General features: G+C 33.3%; 1 protein-coding gene across 4 annotated transcripts in view; it reads right to left on the minus strand.

The window, feature by feature from the left end:
• Window positions 1–2,798: 2,798 nt before the first annotated feature.
• Window positions 2,799–26,223, minus strand: part of LOC112055107 (uncharacterized) — a 52,514-nt gene continuing 29,089 nt past the window's right edge. Inside the window, exons 3-9 of one of the 4 annotated variants that reach the window (XM_024095108.2) lie at window positions 24,801–25,242; window positions 21,471–21,609; window positions 19,446–19,535; window positions 15,196–15,357; window positions 12,212–12,367; window positions 6,145–6,244; window positions 2,799–4,951 (exon numbers count right to left, since the gene is read on the minus strand). In XM_024095108.2, coding sequence (XP_023950876.1) covers window positions 4,931–4,951; window positions 6,145–6,244; window positions 12,212–12,367; window positions 15,196–15,357; window positions 19,446–19,535; window positions 21,471–21,609; window positions 24,801–25,242 — 1,110 coding nt within the window. In that variant the 3' untranslated portion in view covers window positions 2,799–4,930. Of the gene's footprint in view, window positions 5,523–6,144; window positions 6,245–12,211; window positions 12,368–15,195; window positions 15,358–19,445; window positions 19,536–21,470; window positions 21,610–24,800; window positions 25,243–26,223 lie in introns of all 4 variants that reach the window. The other 3 variants (XM_024095107.2, XM_024095109.2, XM_024095110.2) reach the window with 3 other exon arrangements.

The raw sequence follows: 26,223 nt of genomic DNA on the forward strand, positions 1-26,223 counted from the left end.
GGCTTGATAAAATAGTCAAAAACGTATAAAAATACTTATCCGGGCTAGTTGCCTCGACTGGTGACAGAAGGTCTGGCTCAATTTTTGGGCAAAGGATGACCATTTCTTGATCATTTCCATGATACCTAAAAATACTAATCAAAATTTGCCGCCCTTGGTAGAGTGCCCATCACACAGTCATTGAATAGGGATTGAAAAATTATGCGCGTGAAAGCTGCCTGTCCAAGAATCACTTGTTGCCACCCTGATGCGTTTTCTGACCTCCTTTTGGAGAGTTTGAGCGCTCCTGCCCCATGGACCTTGTATGAACAACGTATCGACTCCAGACGGGACGAATTCATTCTGGGCGCCGAGACAACTGTATTTCACACATGACCCTCCCGCGTGTTTGCCATTACCTTGGCACGTCCGCTGGTCGACTGACAATTATAATAGTCTGAGATCCGGCAAGTAATACAGGTATATGCCCTCGTACACGAATTAAAAAAATATACCCAACATAATTGAAAACATATACTACATTCACATTGCAACTGTTGCTAGATATAAACACTTAATTAATGTTATACAAATACCCTCCGTGATAGCCGTGTGTGTGTACCGTAACAACTTTTCAGTTGTGTGCTTTGTAAGAAATTAAATATCACGTGTCTTAAACGGCGAAGGAAAGACATCGTGAGGAAACCTGCATACCAGAGAATTTTCTTAATTCTCTGCGTGTGTGAAGTCTGCCAATCCGCATTGGGCCGCGTGGAGGACTGTTGGCCTAACCCCTCTCATTCTGAGAGGAGAATTGAGATCAGCAGTGAGCCGAATATGGGTTGATAATGAAATACCCTCATCAGTTATTTAGTCGTCTAATATATCAAACAAAAGCTTATTTTATGCTTAATTTTACTGTTATTAAATTGCTTTTGATCTAGGTCATGGTTTTGGCGTTTCTATAATTTATTTTTTATCACAAATAAATAACAGATGAGGGTATTATATTCCATAAGTCGAATCTTAGACCATAGAATTAGCTACTAGCGGACTCGGTTAAGCTTCGCTTTAACTTATGATATATATGTTTTTGACGGCCTCCGTGGTGCAGTGGTATGCGCGGTGGATTTACAAGACGGAGGTCCTGGATTCGTTTCCCGGCTGGGCCGATTGAGGTTTTCCTAATTGGTCCAGGTCTGGCTGGTGGGAGGGAGGCTTCGGCCGTAGCTAGTTACGACCCTTGCGGCAAAGACGTACCTCTAAGTGATTTAGCGTTTCGATACGATATTGTGTAGAAACCGAAAGGGGTGTGGATTGTCTTCCACTCCTAACAAGTTAGTCCACTACTATTTTAGATTACATCATCACTTACCATCAGGTGAGATTGTAGTCAAAGGCTAACTTGTAAAGAATAAAAAAAATATATGAGTCTGAGTGTTGGTTTTAAGAAGTTTTCGATTTAGTTCATTCCTTATCAAGAGATAAAACCTTTTAATATCTAAGTATTAACATAATCTAACAATATTATTAAATGTACGCATGAGTTTAACGTATAAAATAATTTATTAGATGTTTTGTGATTTTCTTTAACAAATAAATAAGGGATGATCTAAACCGCTTAAACTAAACTTCTTAGCCCTGCTAAACTTAATGGTCCTAGGCTTAGCAGGGACTTAGCAGTCGACATCACTTGTATACTTACGATACTACTAATAAGTTTCCTTCCTAAAGATGCGAACTGCGAAGATCTTAAAATACATTCAGCCATCATTGGGGTTTATCTAGCAACAACTAGGATAAGGTAAAATATATTTTGTATAACAGAATATTTGCCTTATATTACCTTTTAAATAAAACCAATCATTCCAACTAGTCGGAAAATGCTATATTGAGAGTGGGTACGACAATTATCCAGCAGGCGGGGATCGAACCCACGACCTCTCGATGATGACTCCGCATCTTTAGCGTTTGGCGTTGAAGCTTTTTTTAAATGTTGTTGGCTGCATATCTTCAAATCATCAAATGAAAATCTTTTTTTCAAGTAGGCTTAGAATAGCCACTTTTGGAACGTCATGGTTGACTATTTGTAAAGAGCCGGCACGAAACTCAACAGTTGCTTTTCTAAAAAATATAATTTACAATAAAGTAATAGCATTATTACAACTTATTATGGTTTTCCTGAGTGAAGGTCCAATGGCCTCCAAGTACTTTTGCTATTAAAAAAGGAGAAGCTAATCTCCTCATTCTCCTCCTCCACATTTCGAAGAGCCGCTGGACGTTGGGGTTCCAAGGTGCTGGAATGATGATCCGCACCTAGAAACCCGCACTGGTCGACCCCTTACCAAGTGAACTGACGAGATCAAGCAATTCACAGAGATTCGCTTTGTGGAAATCCCTATGGAAGGCCTATATCCTGCAGTGGATGTTTATATTCGGCTGTAATAATTATGAAAATGAAGACGATAATATGTCTTCATCATGCAACAGAACGAAACTCCTTAGCGTGCAGCTGGCTGGTGTAGTTGTTATACTAATATCATTTTGTAATACACTTTCAAGGCAAGAGTGAATTGGTATCTTCTAGGCACGCGCGCTTCATCTAGACCTTATCATTGTCTACCATCAGGCATGATAGTAGTCAAGTAGTGTATTTATTAATTTTCCATGTTTATCATTACCAGCCTATTTTAACGACTCACTACAGAGCCAGGCCTCCCTCCTCATAGGGGGGGGCTTAGCCCCACCAGGTTGCTCCAACGCAGGTTGGCGGGGTAATGGGTTCTATGGTTAGGTATATAAATGAAAAAACATTTGCTTTGATATATACATATAATATATATTACATATTTATTAATATTGATAACTGCATATAATTAAACACATATTAAACAGGGGTCACACCGGTGCTCCGCTTGATAGAGAAAATAACAATGTGTGAAATTTTGTGTGAATCTACTGGACTATACAGAAATCTTATATACGAGTAAATTATAGGTTAATTCTTGGCGACTTTTATTATTTAAAGATATGTAATTAGGATGTAAATTAATTCATTTCGTAGGCTTATACAATTAATAAAAATTAATTAGTACTTTCTTTGAATTAGTAGATCAAAAAGACATCAAGAAATAGTTACCTATTGCGGGCTTAACCCTGTCAATACGTATAAATATATTTCTATAATATATTTCTATAATAATATTTTAGATTAAATTTATTTATTTAGATTAAATATTAATATACTACGATTATGTGATTCAATAAAACTTAATCTTACTTCGTTCTACCAAACTGACATTGATAATGTGGATATTCATAAAATAAGTATTTTTTTGTGTTTTTTTTTGTTTTTTTTTTGCTTTTTTTGGATTTTTTACTGTCAGCATGATTAATACACGTTTTATCTACATAGATATTTAAGTTCCTATCTACGTCATAAATATATATTTAAAATATAGAAACGTAGTAGTAATAGTATATTGTAATAATTATTTTAATGTAAATGCACCCTTCATTCATATGCGTAATAAAATTGTGCGAAGAAGTAGTTAGTATAGAAATTTTTAATTGTTAGTTCGCATCATCAATTAGTTAATTGTGTAAAAATCTTTATAATTTCTTATTATGAAAAGACCAATTTTCTGAAGTGTAAATTGTTTATAAATCACTAAACTATTGTATGTTTCGAAGACGAACGTAATCTTCGGAATGGTGTTGCTGCTTTCCATATATTTAAATAATTATTTTCAAATTTAATACATAATTGCAGTTAATATTGTATAGATACAATTTGGACAAATTTCTTAAAGTTATATACTAAGATAAAAATATACTTAAAAATAACATTTTAGGATGTTTCGAATTAATATAAATATATTTGTATATATATATACTACATAACAATAATAATATAATATTTATAATCCATTGAAGCAATTGACGTTCACAATTCAAATTTAATATAAGAGTACCACTACAAACAGTATAATAAACTATGTATTCCTGTAATTTCCAATTTAAACATGGCACATAGAATTTTATTAAGTATAATTTGTCACCAAATTCGTAAGTTACGTGATCGTTAGAATAATATCATTATAGGCCGCCCAATTAAATTAAAGTTGATCTTTTAATAATTCGTTATAATATATTGCACCGCATGCTAATCTATAAAGTATATAAAGTAAGATTTACAGAATTTACATCAGTGGCAATGGCGCAAACACAACGTGGAAGGTCGCACTTAGCTATGCAATTCAAGTAGTAAGTTTCAAGCAATCATGGTTTAGAGAAATTTCTTATTGTTATACGCGAGATATTTTCATATCATATATGAACAGAGTTCCAGTACTGGTAAAGGGTTGGCGATATTTTATGAGAATAAAGGAAAGAAAGGTCATTTGTAATCAAGTGACACCTGCTGAACCATGTACAATTAAACTGACGTAATGTTTTTACGATATGATTCATATTACACTTCTTAGCCATGGACAAAATATTTATTAATGACTGCTCAAACTTCATGTATGTGACAATCATGGCGAGTCGATCAAACATAGCTAACCGAGGTGGTGAGGCGCTTTTAATTTTAGTTAGACTCGCCAATAGTATCACATAGACGAAGTATATAAGAAGTTTGAGTAGAATGGTCATTTATAATTATTATGTTTCTGGTCTCTAGGACTAATAATTTTGCAACATTTCAAACAAAATGTATAAAAATATTTACTTACAAATAATTAGAAAAAAATTAGCTTCTCCGCTTGCACGGCTTTCGAGAGCCCAAACAAGAACTTACTCACATAAGCGGCGTTATTATTATTATCATGAAAATTTATTTATTTTTAACACTTTTTATAGAAGAGCTACGAACATTTTCAATAATCATGGTTAATCATGGGTCATATGACTTCAAATTTCCTCCCTTAAATTCCTTTACTGTGCAATCTTACTCGTACGACCAGTTAATCTGTAAGTAAAAATAGATCAATCACTACAATAGGCCATTATTACGCATTCACTCAGAACTCCATTATAGCTGTCAAAGAAATATTAACAATAAATCTACAATCGAATTTCCTAAAAGAGGTATTTAAATCTACAGTTTTGATCAGGCCAGAGTCGTAGATTAAATCTATTTTAATGTTTCACTATTATTAGTGTCCTTTAAACACACTACGTTGACGCAATGGTACTCGTTGAACTGCTTCGCCGATCACATGCTGTGTTTTTGCCCCGTTTATATCCAACAAAATCCTATACGCAATGTAAAATAAATTTCCTGAAGCATTGTGTTATTAGATGATCCTTTAAAGAAGATTGTTCCGTGTCATGAGGTGTATAATGAAGTTAGGGGTGCCAAAATGCCTTAACAGAAATAGCGGTGATAGAAGGTTTACTCTCGAACGTCGGGGCACGCCATTTCGGCGAAGGGGTAACAATTATTCTTTAGGCTCAGATTTTTCGCCATTGACCTTTGCAGGTGTGGCGGGTGTTCCCTCTTCTTTGAAGAGTGGATTCTTTACTTCCATATCACCAGTCTGCAAATAAACCAGTCAAACCATTTAAAATTAGGTATAACTTTTCATTTGTCTGCGGCGAAACATAACGTCATAGACAATTTTATGCACTGTACTGTTTTAGTTTAACTTTTGTCTTGAAAAATTTTACACTCATCATCATCATTAACATCCCATATTCGGCTCACTGCTGAGCACGAGTCTCCTCTCAGAATGAGAGGGGTTAGGCCTTAATCCACCACGCTGGCCAAATGCGGATTGGCTGACTTTCATGGGGCATGCACCTCCAACTTTTCAGTTGCGTGCATTTTAAGAAACGTGTCTCAAACGGTGAAGGAAAACCATCGTAAGGAATCTGCATCTGCATACCTGAGAATTTTCTCAATTATCTGCGTGTGTAAAGTCTGCCAATCCGCATTGGGTGATGGTGGACTATTGCCTAACTCCTCTCTTTCTGAGAGGAGTCTCGAGCTCAGCAGTGAACCGAATATGGGTTGATAATGATGATATATATTAGACTACACATTTCTTCAACAAGTTTCCAAAGATTACGGCTATTTACGCCGAAAATCTATGATTCCCGCGAGATTTATAAAAATCTAAATTTCGCGAGCGTATGTTTATATTTCTAAATAATACCTACGGTAGCAAATCCGGGGCATTCGTAAACAGTGTAGTCGCCTTCCTCATTTTCATCTTCGGATTCCGGGTCTGATATTGAGCCATTGCGATCCATGCCGTTCCTTAAAACAAACATTAAGATAAATCAATAAAAAAAAAAAAATCGTCTGAAGGTAAATTGTTTAAATTTTTAATGCTAATTGCTTACATTCAAAGTATATTAAAAGCGCTTGTACGAATAAATGACTATCGATTCGACGGCCGACAGATACTCGTAGAACCACGAAAGTAACAAAGTTCAATGAATTTTAAGTGTTTTTATTGATGTTTAAAAGCCTCTTACGTTAAAAGCAAATTTTATTAAATTCCTTTTGGGATTATTTGTATTTTATAAGATGCCCTATCCGATCAGATTTCACCCACGAAGCTCCCGTTCCCGTAAAAACACGGGAATGAAATATAGCTTATGTTACTTGGTGAAGATGTAGTTTTTTACATTTACTTAGTGGAGCTTACAATTGATGAGTTCCTTAATGATAAAGTTGTTTGGAGGCGCTTTTGGAACCCTGGTAACTTTAATTTTAAGTTTTCGACTATTATTACCACTATTAGATTAAATTAGATTTTCACTACTCTTGCTCAAAAACACTGTCATATTACCACTCCACAGCGGGGCTAAACAAGCATTTTAGCCTCTAGGGGCTAAAGTAATTTTGTTTTTTTAATTCTTGTCTGTTACGAGTACTAGCCAAGTACTAGCCTACTACAAAACGGAGGAGGTTCTATTCGAAAATGGAATCATTATAGGTCTGGTAAGGCCCCGATTGTTTTGAAAAATAAATAAAAAACTTTAAATTGGAATTAAATGCAGCGTTCTTGTCTGTGGAATGCGTTTATTTTTTTATTTAATTTTTATTGAGTTGCGAATAGAGCGAGATTTGAAGACATGGGACATCCTTTACGGTGTAATACCTTTGCTTTTTTCTCATGTGAAAAAAATTAAATTAAAAAGCGAGAATTTAAAAAACAATTGGCGTGAAAATACACACTTGATTTTTTTAAGAAATTTATTGTAAATTTGTGACGGTAACTTATATATTGTCCAACATTAATTGTTATTGTTGTCTTCATCTAGGAAGAATGGTGATCCAAATTTGGAGATGAATGAAATTTTCAATCTGTTACCATCAAAGTCGAGACGCATTTACTTAAATACCTACCTAGGTAAAGTGGAGAAAACAACAACGAATGGATTCACTTACGAAAGGAGGTTTTTAAACTATTGTCATTATTCATCTTCACAGTAGTCGGAAATTATGTTGCCGGGAAAAGCATCTCCCTTAATATCCAAAATTGTAGACTTTGTATATTTAATTTTCAATTAAAATAAATCATTGAATATTGTACTAAACTATTTTATTTTCTCGCAATCGTAGTGAAAAGCAGAGTGTAACACGCGGGGCTAAACCCATTATAAACTCGGTTTCTATTTAGGCGAGTCTTTTTAGCCCCTTGTATAACAATCTACTATATGACATAATCCTGACATTTTAAAAGTGCTTGTAAACTGCTTGTGTATGGGTGTAAAAGTAAAAGTGCTTGAATATGGGTTGATAATAACAGAGAGAATATTAGTAAAACTTACTTATGCTCACTCACGTATATCTAATTAAGTCTATATGAAAAGTATCTGAATAACATCGTTTAAAACACGACGAATGTGGTCTAGTTTAATTAGTGGAATACTAACTAGTTGCATCTAAGCCGCCAGATGTTCAGACTGGAACTAATTCATTTAAAGCTCATTTTCACTCGACTAAAACGGGAACAGAAATGCTTTTCAAATACCATTTATACCTATTGTATGATTTAAAACTTCATGTTATATAAAACGAATAAAAAAGTACTTCCTATATATCGTAAATGCAGTAGCTATTAACTATAAAGACAAATAAAAATTCTTTTTACTAGAGAACAATGGGAAAAAACTGTCTTTATATCCTAAAACTTTATGATTTAATCAGCTTACGAGTAAGTTAATGCATCACTGTGTTGGCACCACCTTCAAAGTGATCAGAAGGTAGCACATACGATGTTAATTTTCACTTTTTAATTTTTAATTTTTGTTAAAAAGATTTTATTTTATTAAATATTTTTGTTTAAAAGATTTTATTTTTCTGTATAAGTATGTCTTAGCGTAGTAAACGTAAGAAAGTAACGAAATACGGGAAATTTCGTTATTTTTATTTTAACACAGAATTACTAAACTGATTTTCGTGATAAATTAAATGGGAGCAATCTGAAACTATACCTTTTCAAACAAAAAAAGAGTTTTCAAAATCGGTTAAAAAGTTATGAAGTTATGAGGTAACAAACATTAAAAATATATGCGTCGAATTGAGATCCTCCTACTTTTTTTTGAAGTCGGTTAAAAATATTATATATATACATAGGTAAAGTTTGTGATGTTGCAGGTGATAATCTATGGATCTGCTTAACCGATTTTTTCTATTATTCTATCAATAGAAGGCGCAATATTAAACGCGAATATTTGCGAGTGTTATAGGTTATAACACTTAAACGGACCAAACCAGTTAGTGTTTAGTTACTACTAGAATAATAAATAAATAAATAAATAAATAGTGATAGTTTAGTGTTAAGTGCTACAAGGAAGATCACGTGAACAATGTGACCAAAGTGACAGTTAGTAAATGGGTTACATTAAGTTATTGGACATTATCTTAGTTTAATAATAATATTTTATAAGTTTCGGCTAAAGTGAAATTACCAATTACTAATTGATAGTAATCTTATGAAGTACCAAATTAGAAGTTTACAACAGAAAATAAATATCTATAGTAATAATATAAAGTTGAAGAGTTTGTTTGTTTGTTTGCTTAAACGCGCTTATCAATATATTATCCCCATATTTCTAAGGGAACGGGAACCACGCGGGTGAAACCGCGCGGCGTCAGCTAGTAGGTTATATTTTATCCCCATATTCCCACAAGAACAGGAACTACGCAGGTGAAACCACGGAGAATCTACTTGTCCTTTACATTTAGCAGTTTCATTACAATTTTCTCTACGAGCATCTGTCGATTTCAAAATCGGTATTTCTATTTTTGGCTATGTTAAGTTAAGTTGTTATAACGCGTTTGTGTGTGTAAACTAAATGAATATGCAATTTCGGAAAGAGCACATGTCGGATATTCTATACATACATCTCACAATACCTAATAACATATTCAGATTAATTTTAAAATAAATAATTTTCGAAGGCTAATTAACAACAAAATGTAAAAAAATAGTTACTTTTAGAAATTATACACTGGTTTGGAAAATTAATTAGTTTTTTTTTTATTTCCTGGATATAAATTTTTAGACATGATAGTCCAAGAGCTACACTGAGTCCTGCGAGTAACGGTCTTTCTGTAAGGTTAGGCACACTTATGATATATACACTATAAATCATTTTACAGTGTACAATTTCTAAAAGTAACAAGTTTTACATTTTTACAGGAAGACCGTTACTTATTGAAATCGCATATTCAAATTAAATATTATAGCAAAAACGCGAAGTCAAATTATATTGCGAAACTAGTGCCGCTATGCATGCGACCAAGTGTAGAGAAATCGACAAAATATCGTTCAATGGCGGCGAAGTCGTCCCAGTCCAATCTCTTTCGTCGCAACGCCATTGGTTGCAATTTGTTCATTTCTCTTCACGAGATAATCGTAACCCATTTCAAAACCGTTGCCCGTTGTTGCAAATATTCATAGACAGATATTGAAATGTGTCTGTATTGCTAATGCCCTTTCACATACAAACTTCTTACATGATGAAAAAATGGATTATAAAGAACTATAATTTTTAAATTGTGTAACAAAATATTACACGTGAACAAATTAAAAGATACCCTCCAAGAATACCTTAACCTTTAACTTTCACTGAAGTTACAGTATTTCACAAGAAACAACAAAGTTTCCCGCAAAGTCATTAACGATTCGCTATTTATAGAAACGCCACGTATTCAATCGTAACGACATCGTGAAATTGTTTGAGCATTTTTTTCTTCTTGTTTTACTGTTGCTCACGTTACGTGTTGCTGAGATGTACAAATTGCAATAAATAGTATTTTGCATATTATATTAAAAACAAAAATAAAGTTTAGCTTAAATGTTTTTATAGTGATGTAACATGCAAGTGACTCACCTGATCTTAACTTATATTATAACATTTTTTTATAGTAAGCATCACCTCATTTGAGACATGACCTTATGGCCTGTTAACTAAAAAGCGATGCCATGCGCAGTTTAACCTGTAGGCCAACGAGCACGCCACGAAAATTGTGAAGAGAAAAGACAGTAGACTAATAGCAGCTGCAACGGAAAAAATAAGCTCTCTCTTTCGCCCCATCGCAAAGCAAAAGAGAGAGCGATATTTCCGGTCCGTGCTATTAGTCGATGATATGTCATTTTGTCTCCACAAGATACGACGTGTCACATTTACATTTGTCTGACATGTCGTGTTGTTACGCATTAGAACAGAATCGGATTCATACATTTTGTATGATTTATCAGAAGCCATCACTACATGTCACAACACATAAGCGTAAACGTTGCCATACAAAATGTATGATACCGATTCTGTTCTGATGCGTCACGACACGTCACGTCAGACAAATGTAAATCCGCCTTTACTGAGGTGTAAATGTAAAACTACGGGTCCCAATTATTCCGCCAACAACTTTATTCTTCAAAACCAAATACATAGTAATGCAATGAAGTGATAATGAAAAAAAACACAGCAATAGTCCGTATAAAATTGCTACAGTATCGTATTTGTAATCTACTTCAACTGTTCCACTTCTGTACTGTGTTTCTGTTTTATTGTTTGTTTCCATGTTCTGTGGTGTACTAGTAAAGAGTATAAATGAATATATAACGAAGTTAAGAGGATGACTATCAGGGCTTATATGAGTTCACAAGTTAAACAGTCATTTAGAAATAACTAAACTTATATTTTATTACCACATATTCCACCCAAAATTAGTTAGATAAAATTATTAGTTTTATCAAACATGTAGTAAATTTTAACCGTTTATATTAAAAAAAAAGAAATTCATTAACAATGCAACTACAGATCACTACTTCCTAGACTACATGGCATGGCTCGATACGTACTTGGCCGGGTCTTTTTTATAGATATTTTCTTCATGGAAACATAAAACCAGGCGGCTAAAAAAGAAAATGTTGTCCAAAAAAATGTTGTTTCATTAAGCACACTTATGTGTGCCAAACACAAGGTGTCTGTGTAATGTTTTTTTTTTAATATTGCATCTTGTATACAATTATTAGTTTTCTGCTTCATTCTCGTAAATAAAAAACCAAACGTCACGTTAATTAATTGTATAATGTGTTAATACATCGTAAATATTATCTGAGAGACATGAATATCTATTTTAAATGTCATCGGAAAAGCTTTTTTTTAACATCCTTATATATAATTTATACTATAGTTATTCTATCTCATTAAGTCATATTTGTTTTTTTTTTTTGCCTTTGTGTGTAAACTAAAAGAACCTCAGCACAGCAGAAACGCGTTGTTAAATTAATCGTAGTATACAGGAGGATGTGGCATAGTATCCCGTGTACCAATAAACCGTTGCTTAGCACTCAAAAAGAGATGATAGTATTTTATATGGATTAAAGATGTTTTTGTTAAAACATTCTCTCCTTTCAGTTTCCTTGTATTCACTTTAATATGAAATTAGAACAAATTGCATTTTTTATTATATTTTTATAGTGTTTAGATACAACTGGGACTTTTGTATTAGTATTTTTTTTTAATTTAAAGCAGCAGTATAATAAGTATTAGTTATTTAAAATTAGCAAACAAAAATTATTATAAAAACAAAATAAATATAGAGTAATAAATTTGATGTGAGTAAATAAGCGGATTTTTTTATTCATCATTAAAATTATCATTAGTAGTTAAGCGAAACAGGTGCATAAAACAAAAAAAAATAAAAGTGAAAAACTTGCTTTTAAAAATGTATACAGAACCATTCCCTTAAAAGTTTTACCTCTCCATAGCAATAATTTGCTGCTTCTGATGCTGGTAGTGATAGATGTGGGCCGATTGGGCCAGCTTCTTATCACCAGAGCTATCCACGCTCGGCCCTGTTACTCCGTAAGCAGGATAGTCGACCTCCGCGGCCGCTTTTGCCTTCTTTGATAAACTATCAGGAATTGAGAAGGAAATAAAAAAAGAAGTTAAATTTTAAATTAGTTTTTTCGCCAAGCCAATCGTTAAAAAAATTTAAATAATTTTTTTTTACGTACAGTATTAATTGAACAAAGCATATTATTTTTAAATTCGTCGTCGTTATCAACTCATATTCGGCTCACTGCTGAGCTCGAGTCTCCTCTCAGAATGAGAGGGATTAGGCCAATAGCCCACCACGCTGGCCCAATGCGCATTGGCAGACTTCACACACGCAGAGAATTAAGAAAATTCTCTGGTATGCAGGTTTCCTCACGATGTTTTCCTTCACCGTTTGAGACACGTGATATTTAATTTCTTAAAATGCACACAACTGAAAAGTTGGAGGTGCATGCCCAGGACCGGATTCGAACCCACACCTTCCGGCATCGGAGGCAGAGGTCATATCCACTGGGCTATCACGTATTTTTTAATTACTAAAAGTTATTTATATATTTTTTGAAATACTATTGGTCTTATTTATAAAAGAACTCTTTAAGGCTCGAGTATATCTATGCCATTTTGTTAAGTTCAGCTAAAACATTAATTGTATAGATCGAATATATTTTGGGCAATATTTTAGAATGATTTATTTTCCTAATTTTGCCTAAGCACGTGTAAAACGGTTTTCTTATATTCTGAAATAATTATGCCGTAATTCAATACGCAAAAATATGTATTTTGCTTTTTGATGAAAAGTCTCTGCTTATAAGCAATTATATTTACTGAGCGGTAATGACAAAAAAAGTTAAAAACGGAATTATAAAAGGTTTCTTTTTATGCGACTATGTAACACGTGTTTTACTTTTTCTTTATTAAAACATGTAAAAGGTACTATATTGTTAAATTAATACAAAAAATACACTTTGTATATGTATACATAGCTGTTTTGTTTGTTTCAAGTCTTTATAGCACAAAAGAAAAATTTACAAAGGCGAAATTTAATGGCTTGGGGCATTTTCTACCAGTCTTTTTACCTTTTGTGATGTGGACAGAGTTAAGTAGCGAGTAGATAGATAATACGATGAAAAAAGGTATTTTTTTGTAGGAGAATTATTCCCAACACACAGCCAAGCAAAGGTATTTTTTATAAAATCATGTAATTTAAAGCTTATATTCTACTACACTACTCCAATGCATGTAGGTGCGCTGTACAATATTTATATAATATTTGTTTACTTGAACAACTTGTTATAAGATAAATATTTCGCGACAAGCGAATTTGTCGCCGCGTAGCAAAGTACTACGCCGCCTCGTAGCACGTAGCTACGAGCGGTAATAATGCTTCAAATGTTAATCAATTCAAGAGTCTTGCATGTTGAATATGAATATTCCGCGAACGAGACTATGTTATATATATGAATATTTCATTGAAATTTTAGGTACGTATGGAATGACAATCGTCAAAGGTATGTCTAAAGAATACATACAATTATTAAAGTATTGTCAAATACCTATTTTAAATAATAAGTTATTGATATTGTTATAAGTACACGAGAGCACGTAGATTTCTAAACTTGTAAATTATTAAGAAATTGAACTTTTAACAATTTTTGAAAGGAAGTGTTCACAATTAATATATTTTTGTACTACACATATCATAATAGCCTATTATCGTTTCGATAGAGAGTGTACCGACTAAGAAGAAGAAGAATACACGTTTTTTCAGAAATATTTTCCTCTCGATGTAGGTACTTTATAAAAAAATATAGAATAAATAATATAGAAATCAACAACCGCAAGTTTAACTTAAAATGTGAACCCCATTTTAATATAAACTTGCTCGTATTAGCTTATTTTTTGTTATGAATATAATTTAAAAATAAATCATTGTTTTTGTATATTGCTAAAAAAATTAATTTACTTTGTAAAAGTTACTTTAGTTAAGATTGTAAGCCTAATAATAAGAAATATACAATTCCAAAGTGTCTTTAATTTTCTAAATGTTAATATCAAAATAATAATACCATCGATGATATCGTTCAATTTAATAACGATAATGCATAATTTTATACATGTATATCTTTATGTATAATATATATGTATACATATGTGCATTTAAGTAACCGCATGGCATGGCATGCATGAAAGATGCACTGCGCTGGCGCAATGCATACAGATTATGTTCTGAGTGAAGACCGTTTTGGGAAACGCGCTTCTGTATTCTATTTTGCGTACTGTATGTCTTGTGTGCTTAATTGTTGTGTAATTTTTGTTTGAATGTATGTTTGTATGTCGTGGTGATCGAATGCGTTCCGTTCGTTTAATTTATTTTGAAATATACGGCAGATATATATGAATGTCACATTCTCAGTCTTATAATATAAAATTTTTGTAAAGTAAGAATAAAAAATAATATAAATATAAATAAATCAGCTTAGAAACACATCAATTATAAAAAAACAAACGAAAAAAGCAGATTAATACTTACAATTAAGAACTAAAGACGTGGCAAAGTGGTAATCTCTCTGGTAATCGTGCTTCCTGTCGTGCAGCCTCCATGCTGTAGTCTGCCTTTTAAATCTAACATCTTTATGTGTCTGTGACACATGGTAATGCCATAGTTCTGCAACTGCAGTGCTGGTTGTCAGGTGTAAATTACTGGCATCTACAGTTCGCGCGCTATAGCATGCGGGTGACAGTTCGTTTCACTCTTGAAAGATTGCCGCGATTTACGACAAGAGTACGTATTATAGACGTCATAAGGCAACTGTCACCCGCACCATGCTACAGCGCTCATAGTATAGTGTATGCTGTCTATTACCTACGTGTGTACTTACATTTAAAAAAAGCAAATTTACTTACGTGTACCATCCGAAGGCCAACCCGATGATGGTTACAGTGAGCGCAGCGCCAACAGCCGCTATCAGAGCAACACTGTATATGGAATCCGAGGCGTCCTCCGAAGGAGTCTCCAGTATATGAATGTTATGCGGCTTAGGTGTACCTTCGACGTCTTCGCGAGTGCTGTTTATTATAAACAGATGTATTATTTATTGGATATAATAATAACATATGTAAAACGAAAATTACGCTATTTTATACTCGTCGTTGTAATATTCGCCTATAACAAGTTTTATAAAAATGAACTTTATTTCGATGGGGTGCAAAAATGAAAATGTCACTAACAACGAAGTTTTCATGGAAATCAACGATGTCACAGCAATGTAATTTTACAGAATGCAGATTGCTGGGGTTGGTAAATTGACAGCGGAGTTCCAAATACGTCTATCAACATGCTTAAACATTGTTGTTTTCAAGTTATATGCGTGAACAAAGGACACAGGGAATAATTTACGAAATAAAATTAATAATAATTTAGAGCTTCTTGAAAATTTACAAATCAAGATATTAAGATATTTGGATTATTTTCAATGATGCTATTCAATCCATTGATTTTATATATATCTTCGTCAAGCATTTTATATTTAGAACACGAAAACAAATAAAAAGTACCAAAAAACTTGTAGAAGTCGAAATTAGCATGTTTTGATTAAATTAGGCAGATGCAAACCGCAGAGCCTTATTAAGCCACTCATCTCAATTGTATTGGTGAAAAACATACGAGTATCTACATCATTGCTACATAACTTAGTGTGAATTTGCAATTGTTATTGATCACTAATAATTATGAATCAAAATATACACTTATTAAAATTAAGGTTAAGGCTGCCTATCCACTAGAGCGGCGCGAGGGACCGTAGCTGAGAAACTGACTAATGCGAAGCGGAGGTGCGTACTGTGGATGTTCACGGAAGCGGTGCAAGGCTGCGGAGCGAAATGACTTCCCGAAGAAACTTCCCCGCTCCGCTTCCCCGCACGCGATTCCCCGCTCCGCTTACTGGTTTTATAAAAAAAATTAAACTAGCTGGGAAGTCCCTGTCCACGCTAGAGTAGCGGACATTTTGTGCAATCCTATTGGTTAATATTTCTCCGTTGCTCCGCTGCCTCGCTCTGCTTCGGTGGACTGGCAGCCTAAGGATTACTAGATACTTAATCGATGTCACGATGCCGGTGTCCATACCGCCATAATATTCGATTATACGTAGATCGCACCTGCATTGAGTTTGTCGTCCACACTATGTGAATTACTATTAAAGCAATTCTAATAGTCAATAGTCAGTTCACATATATTTTCTAGTGTAAAAAATGAAGTGTCAAATCCGTTGTAATATAATTTTACTTTTCTGTATTCTGAGCTGTACATAAATGTTGCTGTATATGTCTTTTTAAAAATTTTAAAGTTTACAAATATTATAAAGTTTAATTTGTTAAATTAAAAAAAACAAATTAGGTTAGGTTATTCTTAATTAATATACTTCGTGCTTCGTGTATGAGGCCACAGTGTAAAAACAAGTTCTATTATTATTACACTATTCTATCAGCATATATTCTATTCAAGGCTAATCAAATCGACTCATTATGTATTCAAATGTTTCTCTTTATCAGTTTGCTTATTAATACCCTCTTACCCTCCTCCTCCTCCTCTTAACCTAATACCCTCTTAATGGGAGAGAGGATTTGGATCTCGAGTCGAGACCTGAAATCGTTGAAATTGAAACCGAAAATGCGGTTTGCGCTATCTGACGGTTCTGATAGATGGCTTATGATAGGCGCCCACTGCTCCGCATCGTAGTCATCGAACGCATCGCATCAAGATAAAACCGTTCGAGGCGATCCGTACGATGCGGATCAGTGGACGCACTTGTATGACTTTCTATATAAAGGAATCAGTTCGATGCGATGCGTTTGATGCGACGTGTTCATAGAGATACTAGAAGTCACAACAACGATGTGCTACTAAGATTTTTGTGGAAAAAGATAATCAATATTTCATAGTCCAATCAAATCATAGACATGGTCAGGAACCTCCTTATCCTAATCTACCGAACCTAGGGTAAGTACTGAAATACGTACTACTTACTACCTTTTGTCTTTTGTTTGGCTTTGAAATACGCCAACTTAAATTTATTATAGAAGCGAATGCACATCGAAAACACAGCGCAGAAGTCTCCTGGTAGCTGTCTTTCAACTTAGAAAATGTATCGCCGTTTGAAAATGTTCTCGCTGTCACAGAAAACTTTACACTGAAATGCACTCGCTCTTGGAAATGCCACCTTTATTAAATTATGTCGTAGAATAACAGATCCGTTTGAATAAAGAACAGACAGCGTGAAAGTGAAGAAGTACCCAATAGTTGTTATGTATTTGTTATGCTACGTAGCAAAATTGATTTTTACTGCTATTCAAGGGCACGAGAGGTAAATAAATTTGTTTCCATGCGCAACACAATATTTTTCTCACTACAGCGAAGATACATATATACTTACCTATACAAATTTTGAATTATTCAATATATACCTTTTGTACGTTACGATCACTGTGAGATGTTTTATATTTATTTTTTCTCTACATTGAAACCCATGATTAAAGGATTGCCTTTAATCATGGGTTGGCGGAATAGCCATTCTCATTTACAAGCCGTTTGTTCATTCTTTCTGTGAACTTTTTAAATTTAAGAGAATATTTTATTAAATCGTTTAAATAATTTACTTTTATTATTAATTACAAATTTGGAAATGGAAAATAATAAAAAATTAATTAAATAAATAACTATTTATTAAATACCTAATTTCTAAACATTAGTATTCAAAAAAGTGAATTTGTCTGCCGCTGTAAAAACTACTTATCTTGCCAATTTGGCAAGAAATGTGGCTTTTGCAAGCAAGTGAGAGTGCAGCAATTGAAGGTGCTTTGTCAATTGCAGTGCCCACTTCGAAAATATCAAACTGTAGGATATGATTAGCAATAATTTCCTTCACAGCTGTTTCTTATATTCATCAAAGCTTAATACTTAAACTGTAAATTACTTCAGTGATTTTAATACTAGTGTCTTAAATATACTTTAATTTACTATTCGTGATGTTCCGAAGCGTGAGTCTAGTGATAAACCTGTGAATTTGCATTCAAAGTACAAACAAAAAGTGCTGCCTCCTCATTTCTTCTAATACAAAATATAAACTTAATATAGTTGTTTTTTTATTATGTTGGACTCAAACAATATTTAAATGGTGTAATATTTTAAGTATAACCCTAACACTGAATATATTACTTATTTTCAGATTTGGTTATATATTTTAATTGAAAATACAAAACGGTTAATTCAATGAAATAATACGTTTTATTTTCGTTTTAAATCAATCTAAAGGTAACTATAGTCGTCTGTCAAACAAAACCGCTGCGCAAAATAGACATGAACAGTCAATACTACGAGTACTTGCGTCGCTCCCACGCCCTGTTACAATGAAACTCACTCAGTGAAAGTCATTGTTTATTTACGTTGACACTTCGTAAGTACGATGAAGGATCTGAGAAAACGGTTTAAAGAGCAAAGGAAACTATTATGTACTTTTTTATAATAGACAAATTTAATCTGGTTTATTCAGGTATAAATATATAGAAAAACGTACCTACCTTACGAACCATTTGTTTTTAAACTTTTTATAGTGAAACGTAATACTTGAATGGAATTTAATTGTAAGCTGTGATCTTTCGTTTAGTAATATAAAATGGAATTTATATTATACGAGTAATTATACTATTTATGTTAATCCACAACCTATTTATATGTACAACATCAAAAAAACCTACTTACCTGAGGATATTTTATTAAAATTAATTTTTTATAAATATGTATTTTTCACTAAATTAATTCCAAGGTATAATTAGTAACTAACTTATACTAGGAAATATGAATAAGTGATGCATGCTGGGCAACTAAATAAAACTGTGTAGCGGTCTTCTACTAAAACGTGATATCATGCATTATATTTTATACATTAAAGCAGGATAAGCAAATTATAATTTCGCCCTCACCCATTGTATCAATTTCTAATAAATCAAATAAATGTTGCTTTCTAAAATGATATCAAACTTGTCGAACAAAACTTCTGTGTTGATTGCACCTAATAAATAAAACTCATTGCTTCCATGCTACTAACATATAACTCGGGGTGGATGCCTGGAAGGCTAAGTGGTAAAATTATGAACATCACCTCTCCTCAAGTTCGTTAGGACGGTTTATTTTCAACCAGCGTAGATTAGTTGGCAGTAACGAGACAGGTATACGGTAGTCCTTATTAGACCTGCAATTATTGCGCTTTCTATCTGAATGTTTACAGTTAAACGTACTACGAAACCCATGATTTTCGATTAAATTGTTTTGTGAATCAAATGAATTTTTATTTTCAAACTTACTATGAAACCCATGATTTTCGATGAAATTGTTTTGTGAATCAAATGAATTTTTACTTTCAAACTTACTATGAAACCCATGATTTTCGATTAAATTATTTTGTGAATCAAATAAATGTTTACAGTCAAACATACTACGAAACCCATGATTTTCGATGAAATAGTATTGTGAATCAAATAAATGTTTAGAGTCAAACTTACTATGAAACCCATGATATTCGATGAAATTATTTTGTGAATCAAATAAATGTTAACAGTCAAACGTACTACGAAACCCATGATTTTCGATTAAATTGTTTTGTTACTCAAATAAATGTTTACAGTCAAACGTACTATGAAACCCATGATTTTCGATTAAATTGTTTTCTGAATCAAATAAATTCTCAGACTGAATTACTTAAAAATTGAAAATTATAATTAAATTTTTTGTGTGAAGGTTAAGTAAAACGTCTATATAAAATAAAACTGACATTCGGGTTTATCCGAGTGAAATCTTTCATAACTACTAATGAAGAGGATTTAAAAAACTCAAGACTTGAATTAATTTAAATGGTAGTTCAGTTAAATATCTAACATCCGCGTATTTAATAGGACAATCGGATTTCTGTACTGAAAGCCAATTGTGAAAGTAACTCCCTCGAGAATCGAGATATTGAAGGTTTTTTTTTTATTATTTACAAGTTAGCTCTTGACTACAATCTCACCTGATGGTAAGTGATAATAAAATACGAGTATAATCATTTCAAATCGGTACAAGTAAGTCCGACCCAAGACCTTTGGTTCGCAATTGTTTTACTTATTGTTGTACTGTTAATATCTAATTTTGAAACCTGTTATTAAGATTTTGATAAAAGCAAACACCGCCGCCCATATTTATAAACATGGATTAAGATTTAAACCTAAATTTTCTCCAAAGTAAAATGAACTTTAAACATTAGTCCGTTTTACTTTCACGAAAATTGGGGTTTAAATCTTAATTTATGTTTTTAAACATGGTATATGACTTAAATTCCATACTTAATTTTATATTCTCAGTAGTTTCGACTATTACTTGTATTTTAAGGTTTTGATTTAAAATTTTATCTATTACGCATATTTTTTAGAAAACGTGCATTTTATATTTATTTAAAACTCCATCTCATATTATGTTTCGATGTACTATATGATTGGCAAATTATCCCAATGGACAGACAGAGTAACAATATAAAATTAAACAGCATACCTAAAAAATTACCTAAAAATTAAAAAAGTTTTTGAATTTAAAAAAGAACACCGAAAGCATCAGTTTTGCCCAGATATTTTTAGCAGTTAATTACTTAAGATAAAGTTAGCCTGTTTTTATTAATAGTAATGTTTAATTTAAGAGTAATAGTAATGCATTCTATCTAGGGCATATTATGTACAAATATTATAAGCTTCGTAAAGGACGATTTACTTTGAAGTATGCATGTCTTAATTTGTCTAATTTAATATTGTCGAGATGACTAAAAGCTCCCACATAAAAAGGCACATACAAAATTATCAGCTTTAGGTTTCACCGCCTTCTGAGAAGTGTCGGATCGAGACGTGCGGAGCGCGTCAGCCAAATCAATAAGAACGACAGAAAACAAAGCCACTTATTTAAAAGTTTTGCCTTTTTTAATTTTACAAATAAATTAAGACACTAATACAACTTTAGGGTCAACTATCTGACACTTATCATAAAGAAGAGAAACCGGCACTTAATCTATCTAACTTCATTAATAAAAACAAAAATAATAAAAAAATATTAGAAATGAAATATTAATATTATATGTGATTAATGATACTTTATACATTGTACTCACAAGCCGGTGCGAAGTCTGTCCACGTGCTCGGAGATAAGAGTCTTGGTTTTGCTGAGGTTAGGGTTTTGTCGCGTTTTTCGTTGTTCTATCACTGCATCTACAGTAATAGATTCAACTTCCTCTTCTTCCTTAGGAGTCGCTGTATCAATTTTATGGATAATAAATAACTATCAGCCTATTTCGACGACCCATAACAGGACCAGCACGTCGATTTGCTTTCTACGGTCGGTAACGCTTCGAAAAGTGGAAAAATGTATGGGAATGACATTTGCTATCGACAGGTCACGTGATCAAGATATGTCATTCCCATACATTTTTCTAGTTTTCGAAGCGTTTGCGACAGTAGAAAGAGAATCGATGTGCCACTTGCCTACGGGGACAGGCCTGATACCCGCAACGCTGCTTCAATGCGGGTTGGTGGGTTAAAGTATTTTACGATCACTATCAGATGTAATAGTGATATAATAATGTAAATAAACTTGATTTTCGTTTAATTTATAATTATTGTACTTTTTAATTAATCGTGTTTTACGTAATCTGACGTAGACTAAACTTCGTTTTAACGTGTATAATTTTATTTTTATTCCAATTTGAAATAGCGTTCCAAATCAAAACAATTGTAATTATTTTCTTTAATTTAAAATGTATTAAAAAGCACTTTTATTTGCTTGCAAGTAAATTTCATATATTTATTCATTCATATCATTCATTCATTTATTTCATTCGTTCATTCATTCAACGACAAGGACCGACGGCTTAACGTGCTATCCAAGGCATGGGGGAGTATCCAACTTCTCCATTTCGGGCTAAAAATTTCTTAGACTGTTTTAGTGTTTCGCAGCTCGGCCCACGACTCAAACCCAGAACCTCGTAATTCGAAGATAAATAGACTAATCACTGGGCCAACGAGGTAGATATACAATAATTAACGTTATTGAAATGGGAGTACGACAATAAAAATATATTGACTTTAATTTCTTTTTTTATTCTTTACAAGTTGGTCCTTGACTGCATTGTCACATAATGATAAGTGAAGATGCAATCTAAGATCGAAGCGGCCTGACTTGTTAGGAGGAGGATGAAAATCCACACCACTTTCGATTTCTACACGACATTGTAGCGGAACGCTAAATCGCTTGTCGATAGATTATTGTCGGTAGGGTGGTAACTAGACATGGCCGAAGTCTCCCACCAGACAGACCTGGACCAATTAAGATGACCCCAATCGGCCCAGCCGGGGATCGAACCCAGGACCTTCGTCTTGAAAATCCACCTTACCGCTGCGCCACGGAGGTCGTCATAGTTCGAAGGATGAAGATAATCGTTCGGTCCCAGTAGAATTGCTATTTTATTTTCATTGTCATTAACATCTGATAATGATCGTTAAAGGATATCAATATTGTAATCCAAAGATTATCGCATTAAAGCAGCGAGGTTCTAAGCTCTACATCCCCTCCCTATAAAGAGGGAGACCTTTAAAATAGACTATAACAGTGAAATGATAATGATAACGTTGTAGACTTTGTTACATTGTATGTTTGTTCATATAAATATTAAATTGCCTTTAGAAAATGGAGACGGTCTCACAAATGACATAACAAATATACAAATGTGACGTATAACTTGTTTTGATTCACGTTCAACTGTACAGTATAATTTTCTGAGAAGTATTTTATTTTGCAATTCAAGAGCAAAAGCATATTTCTCCTGTGAATTTATGAAAATATGATTTCTCCTGGGAATACTCTATATTGCTCGGACTTTAATTTAATGTACTATATCCTGTTTAGACGCAAGCTCTTCTTCAAGGACAAAAGCGTTATTTTAATCCATTACGAAATACTTGGAAGGGAAAAAGCTAATATTTCAGGTTGTTAATAATATCAAAGGAATAGTCTTCTTTTGTTTATACTGCAACAATTTAAGGCCTCATCATTATTAGCCTATTTACCGGCCCATTACAGGGCCAGCCTCTGTAGCCAAGTGGCACGACGATTCTCTTTCTACGATCGCAAACGCTTCGAAAACTAGAAAAATGTATGGGAATGACAGACCTTGATCACGTGACCTGTCAATAGCAAATGTCATTCCCATCCATTTTTCTAGTTGCCGAGACGACTTTAGCCAGAAATGAGGCTTATTTAGATAAGACATTTATTTAATTCACTCAAGAGCTCCACTGGTTCGGAACCAAATTCGAAGGGTTTGATTCTAGCTCGTACGTTTGTCGTAGCCACTTCTATTTAGACTGCCTTGATCTTACCGCTGAATTGAAGAGGAGAAAAACATACAAAAACATGAACTAAATAAAAACTGTACGTATGCTTTATGAGAGAGATCGTTGAAAACGTTACAAAAGATAACTGTCATTTTGGTTCAACTGGCTTGCCGGGCTCTATACAACATGGCCGATTTTTACCCTTTATGATTCGCGAAATAAACGTTGGGAAACTGATTGGTATGAACTCATTATTAAATCAGAAAGCAGATTCAACGTTACGGATAATACGACCTTATTTCAAGTTTTATTATCGTGTGTATAGCTTATTTTAATGCAGGTGTGGAAGTGATATTTACAGCGAATGTAGGCCATGATAATAATAAATTTCTTCCACATACATATTACGTTATATTTAGTGTACAAAGGGAAATAAAATCTGACCTTACCATCAGATACAGAAAATAAAATAAAGATAAAGGTGGTGATCCTAATTTGGTTGTATAAATGTACACATAAAACTACAAGTCTGTTCGTTTATACAGATTTTTCAGGGATTATGACCATTAATGATGATGATTCAAATATGTAATAATTAGACTGTATACTGAGAAGTAAATAGACTACTGATTGCCCTGGTTACTACTTATAGTTTGCAATAAGTTGTGGCCCTAACTTGCTGTTCATACAACGTTTATTTATATATTTTCATACAAGCATTGCAAACTAGTTCAACCCGTCGTTGTGGTTCATATAATTTACTAATAATAGTCTAGTCAAGAAAAATAAACCTGCGTATAATCATCGCGGAATAGTCGCATTTTTTCGTGCAAGCTGAAATTGCATTTTTTATAAACTAAAAACAAAACGATGATAATTTGAAAACTATTGGTTACATTTTTTAAAGAAACCGTAAATAAGAGAAAATTTATCAAAAAAAAACTGTTGCTTTTATAAGTCTTGCTAAACATTATTGACATATTGCTCTTGAGTATTAAATATTAATTTAAAATTTAGAAAAAGGTACCTTGGATTTTTCAAAAAGTAAGTGGATTGTAAATTCACTATATTTTTTCGATGACGATGTCAAAAAATAATATAATTTCACTTACCATTCTCCTGAACATTATCATTTTGGAAAAAAGCTAATTCGAGAGGCGTGATCGCAAACCGATATTTCTTATCACTGTCGTTATCGGCATCAGTTTTTTGATTGGCGTCATTACCCTCATTTGCTAGATTACCTTCATTGTCTTGAATACCTTCATTGGGTTGGTTACCTTCATTAGCATCGTTAGATGGATAATTCATAAAGTATTCGTTATTCGCATTCGCTTCGTTCTTATTCGTCAATTGACCCAAGAAATCTCTAAAAGGTGTCTCTAACAAATTCACATCATTTTGGTCTGGGTAAGTCTTCAGTTCAATTCTCATTCGATATGGAGCATTGTCCAGTTGGCCTGTAGGCGTTTCCACCTCTTTCTGTGCCCAACGCTCGTAATTAGGATAAGAACTGCGTTCTAATTCTCTTATTTTCTTAATTAAACGTAATTCCTGAAACAAAAGAAATAAATAAGTGTGATAGTAATACACATCTGGCTTCAGAGGAAATGTAGCTTGTGTTATTGGTACTAAAATAAAGGATGAATCTATATATATAAAAATGAATTGCTGTTCGTTAGTCTCGCTAAAACTCGAGAACGGCTGAACGGATTTATCTTATCTTGGTCTTCAAATGTTCGTGGAGGTATAGGAAAGCTTTAAAAGGTGAGAAAAATTAGAATAATTGCCGGGAAAACCATAAAAACAACCCTTTTCTATTTCCCATACAAACGTTTAAGAGTCAAAGGGTAGGGTATGGTAGGGGTAGAGTAGTGTAGAGTAGGGATGCACATAAGTCAAAGCGAAGCTTGACCGGGTCCACTAGTCTACAATATAAATATATATACGCTTATATAGACTACCCAGATACTAGAAAATGTTTATGTTCATTTCAGTTTCATTTCAGTAATGGGACCAAACCTACAGCCTTGGATGCAGTAGGTAGACAACCACTGCACTAATCGGCCGTCATTATAATTCAGTATATATTGGTAAAGCCGGATTTACATTTATCTTACGTGTCGTGTCGTGACGCATCAGAACAGAATCGGTATCATACATTTTGTGTAAACGTTGCCATATAAAATGTATGATACCGATTATTTTCTGATGCGTCACGACACGACACGTCAGACAAATATAAATCCGGCTTAAGACTCCGTAGTGTCAGTTAACCCAACTGTTGCGATTTTAATAGAGCATCTGAATTAGTAGGTGTGTAAAACCCTTAGTGGAAACATTAATTAACACTTCTTTTTTTGTTCAGTAACTGTACTGCACAATATACTCTTTGAGGCACAAGGGTTTACCACCAATTAAGATTATTCAATTAATTAATTAATAATTCCTCTGGAAGGTGGCTGGCATCGATTGGATGAAAAACGTCAAACAAAGAGCGGGCAGGCGCTACTTATAAGAATCCTATATGACCTG

This window comes from Bicyclus anynana, chromosome Z (assembly GCF_947172395.1).
Source record: "Bicyclus anynana chromosome Z, ilBicAnyn1.1, whole genome shotgun sequence".
NCBI classification, from domain to species: Eukaryota; Metazoa; Arthropoda; class Insecta; order Lepidoptera; family Nymphalidae; genus Bicyclus; species Bicyclus anynana.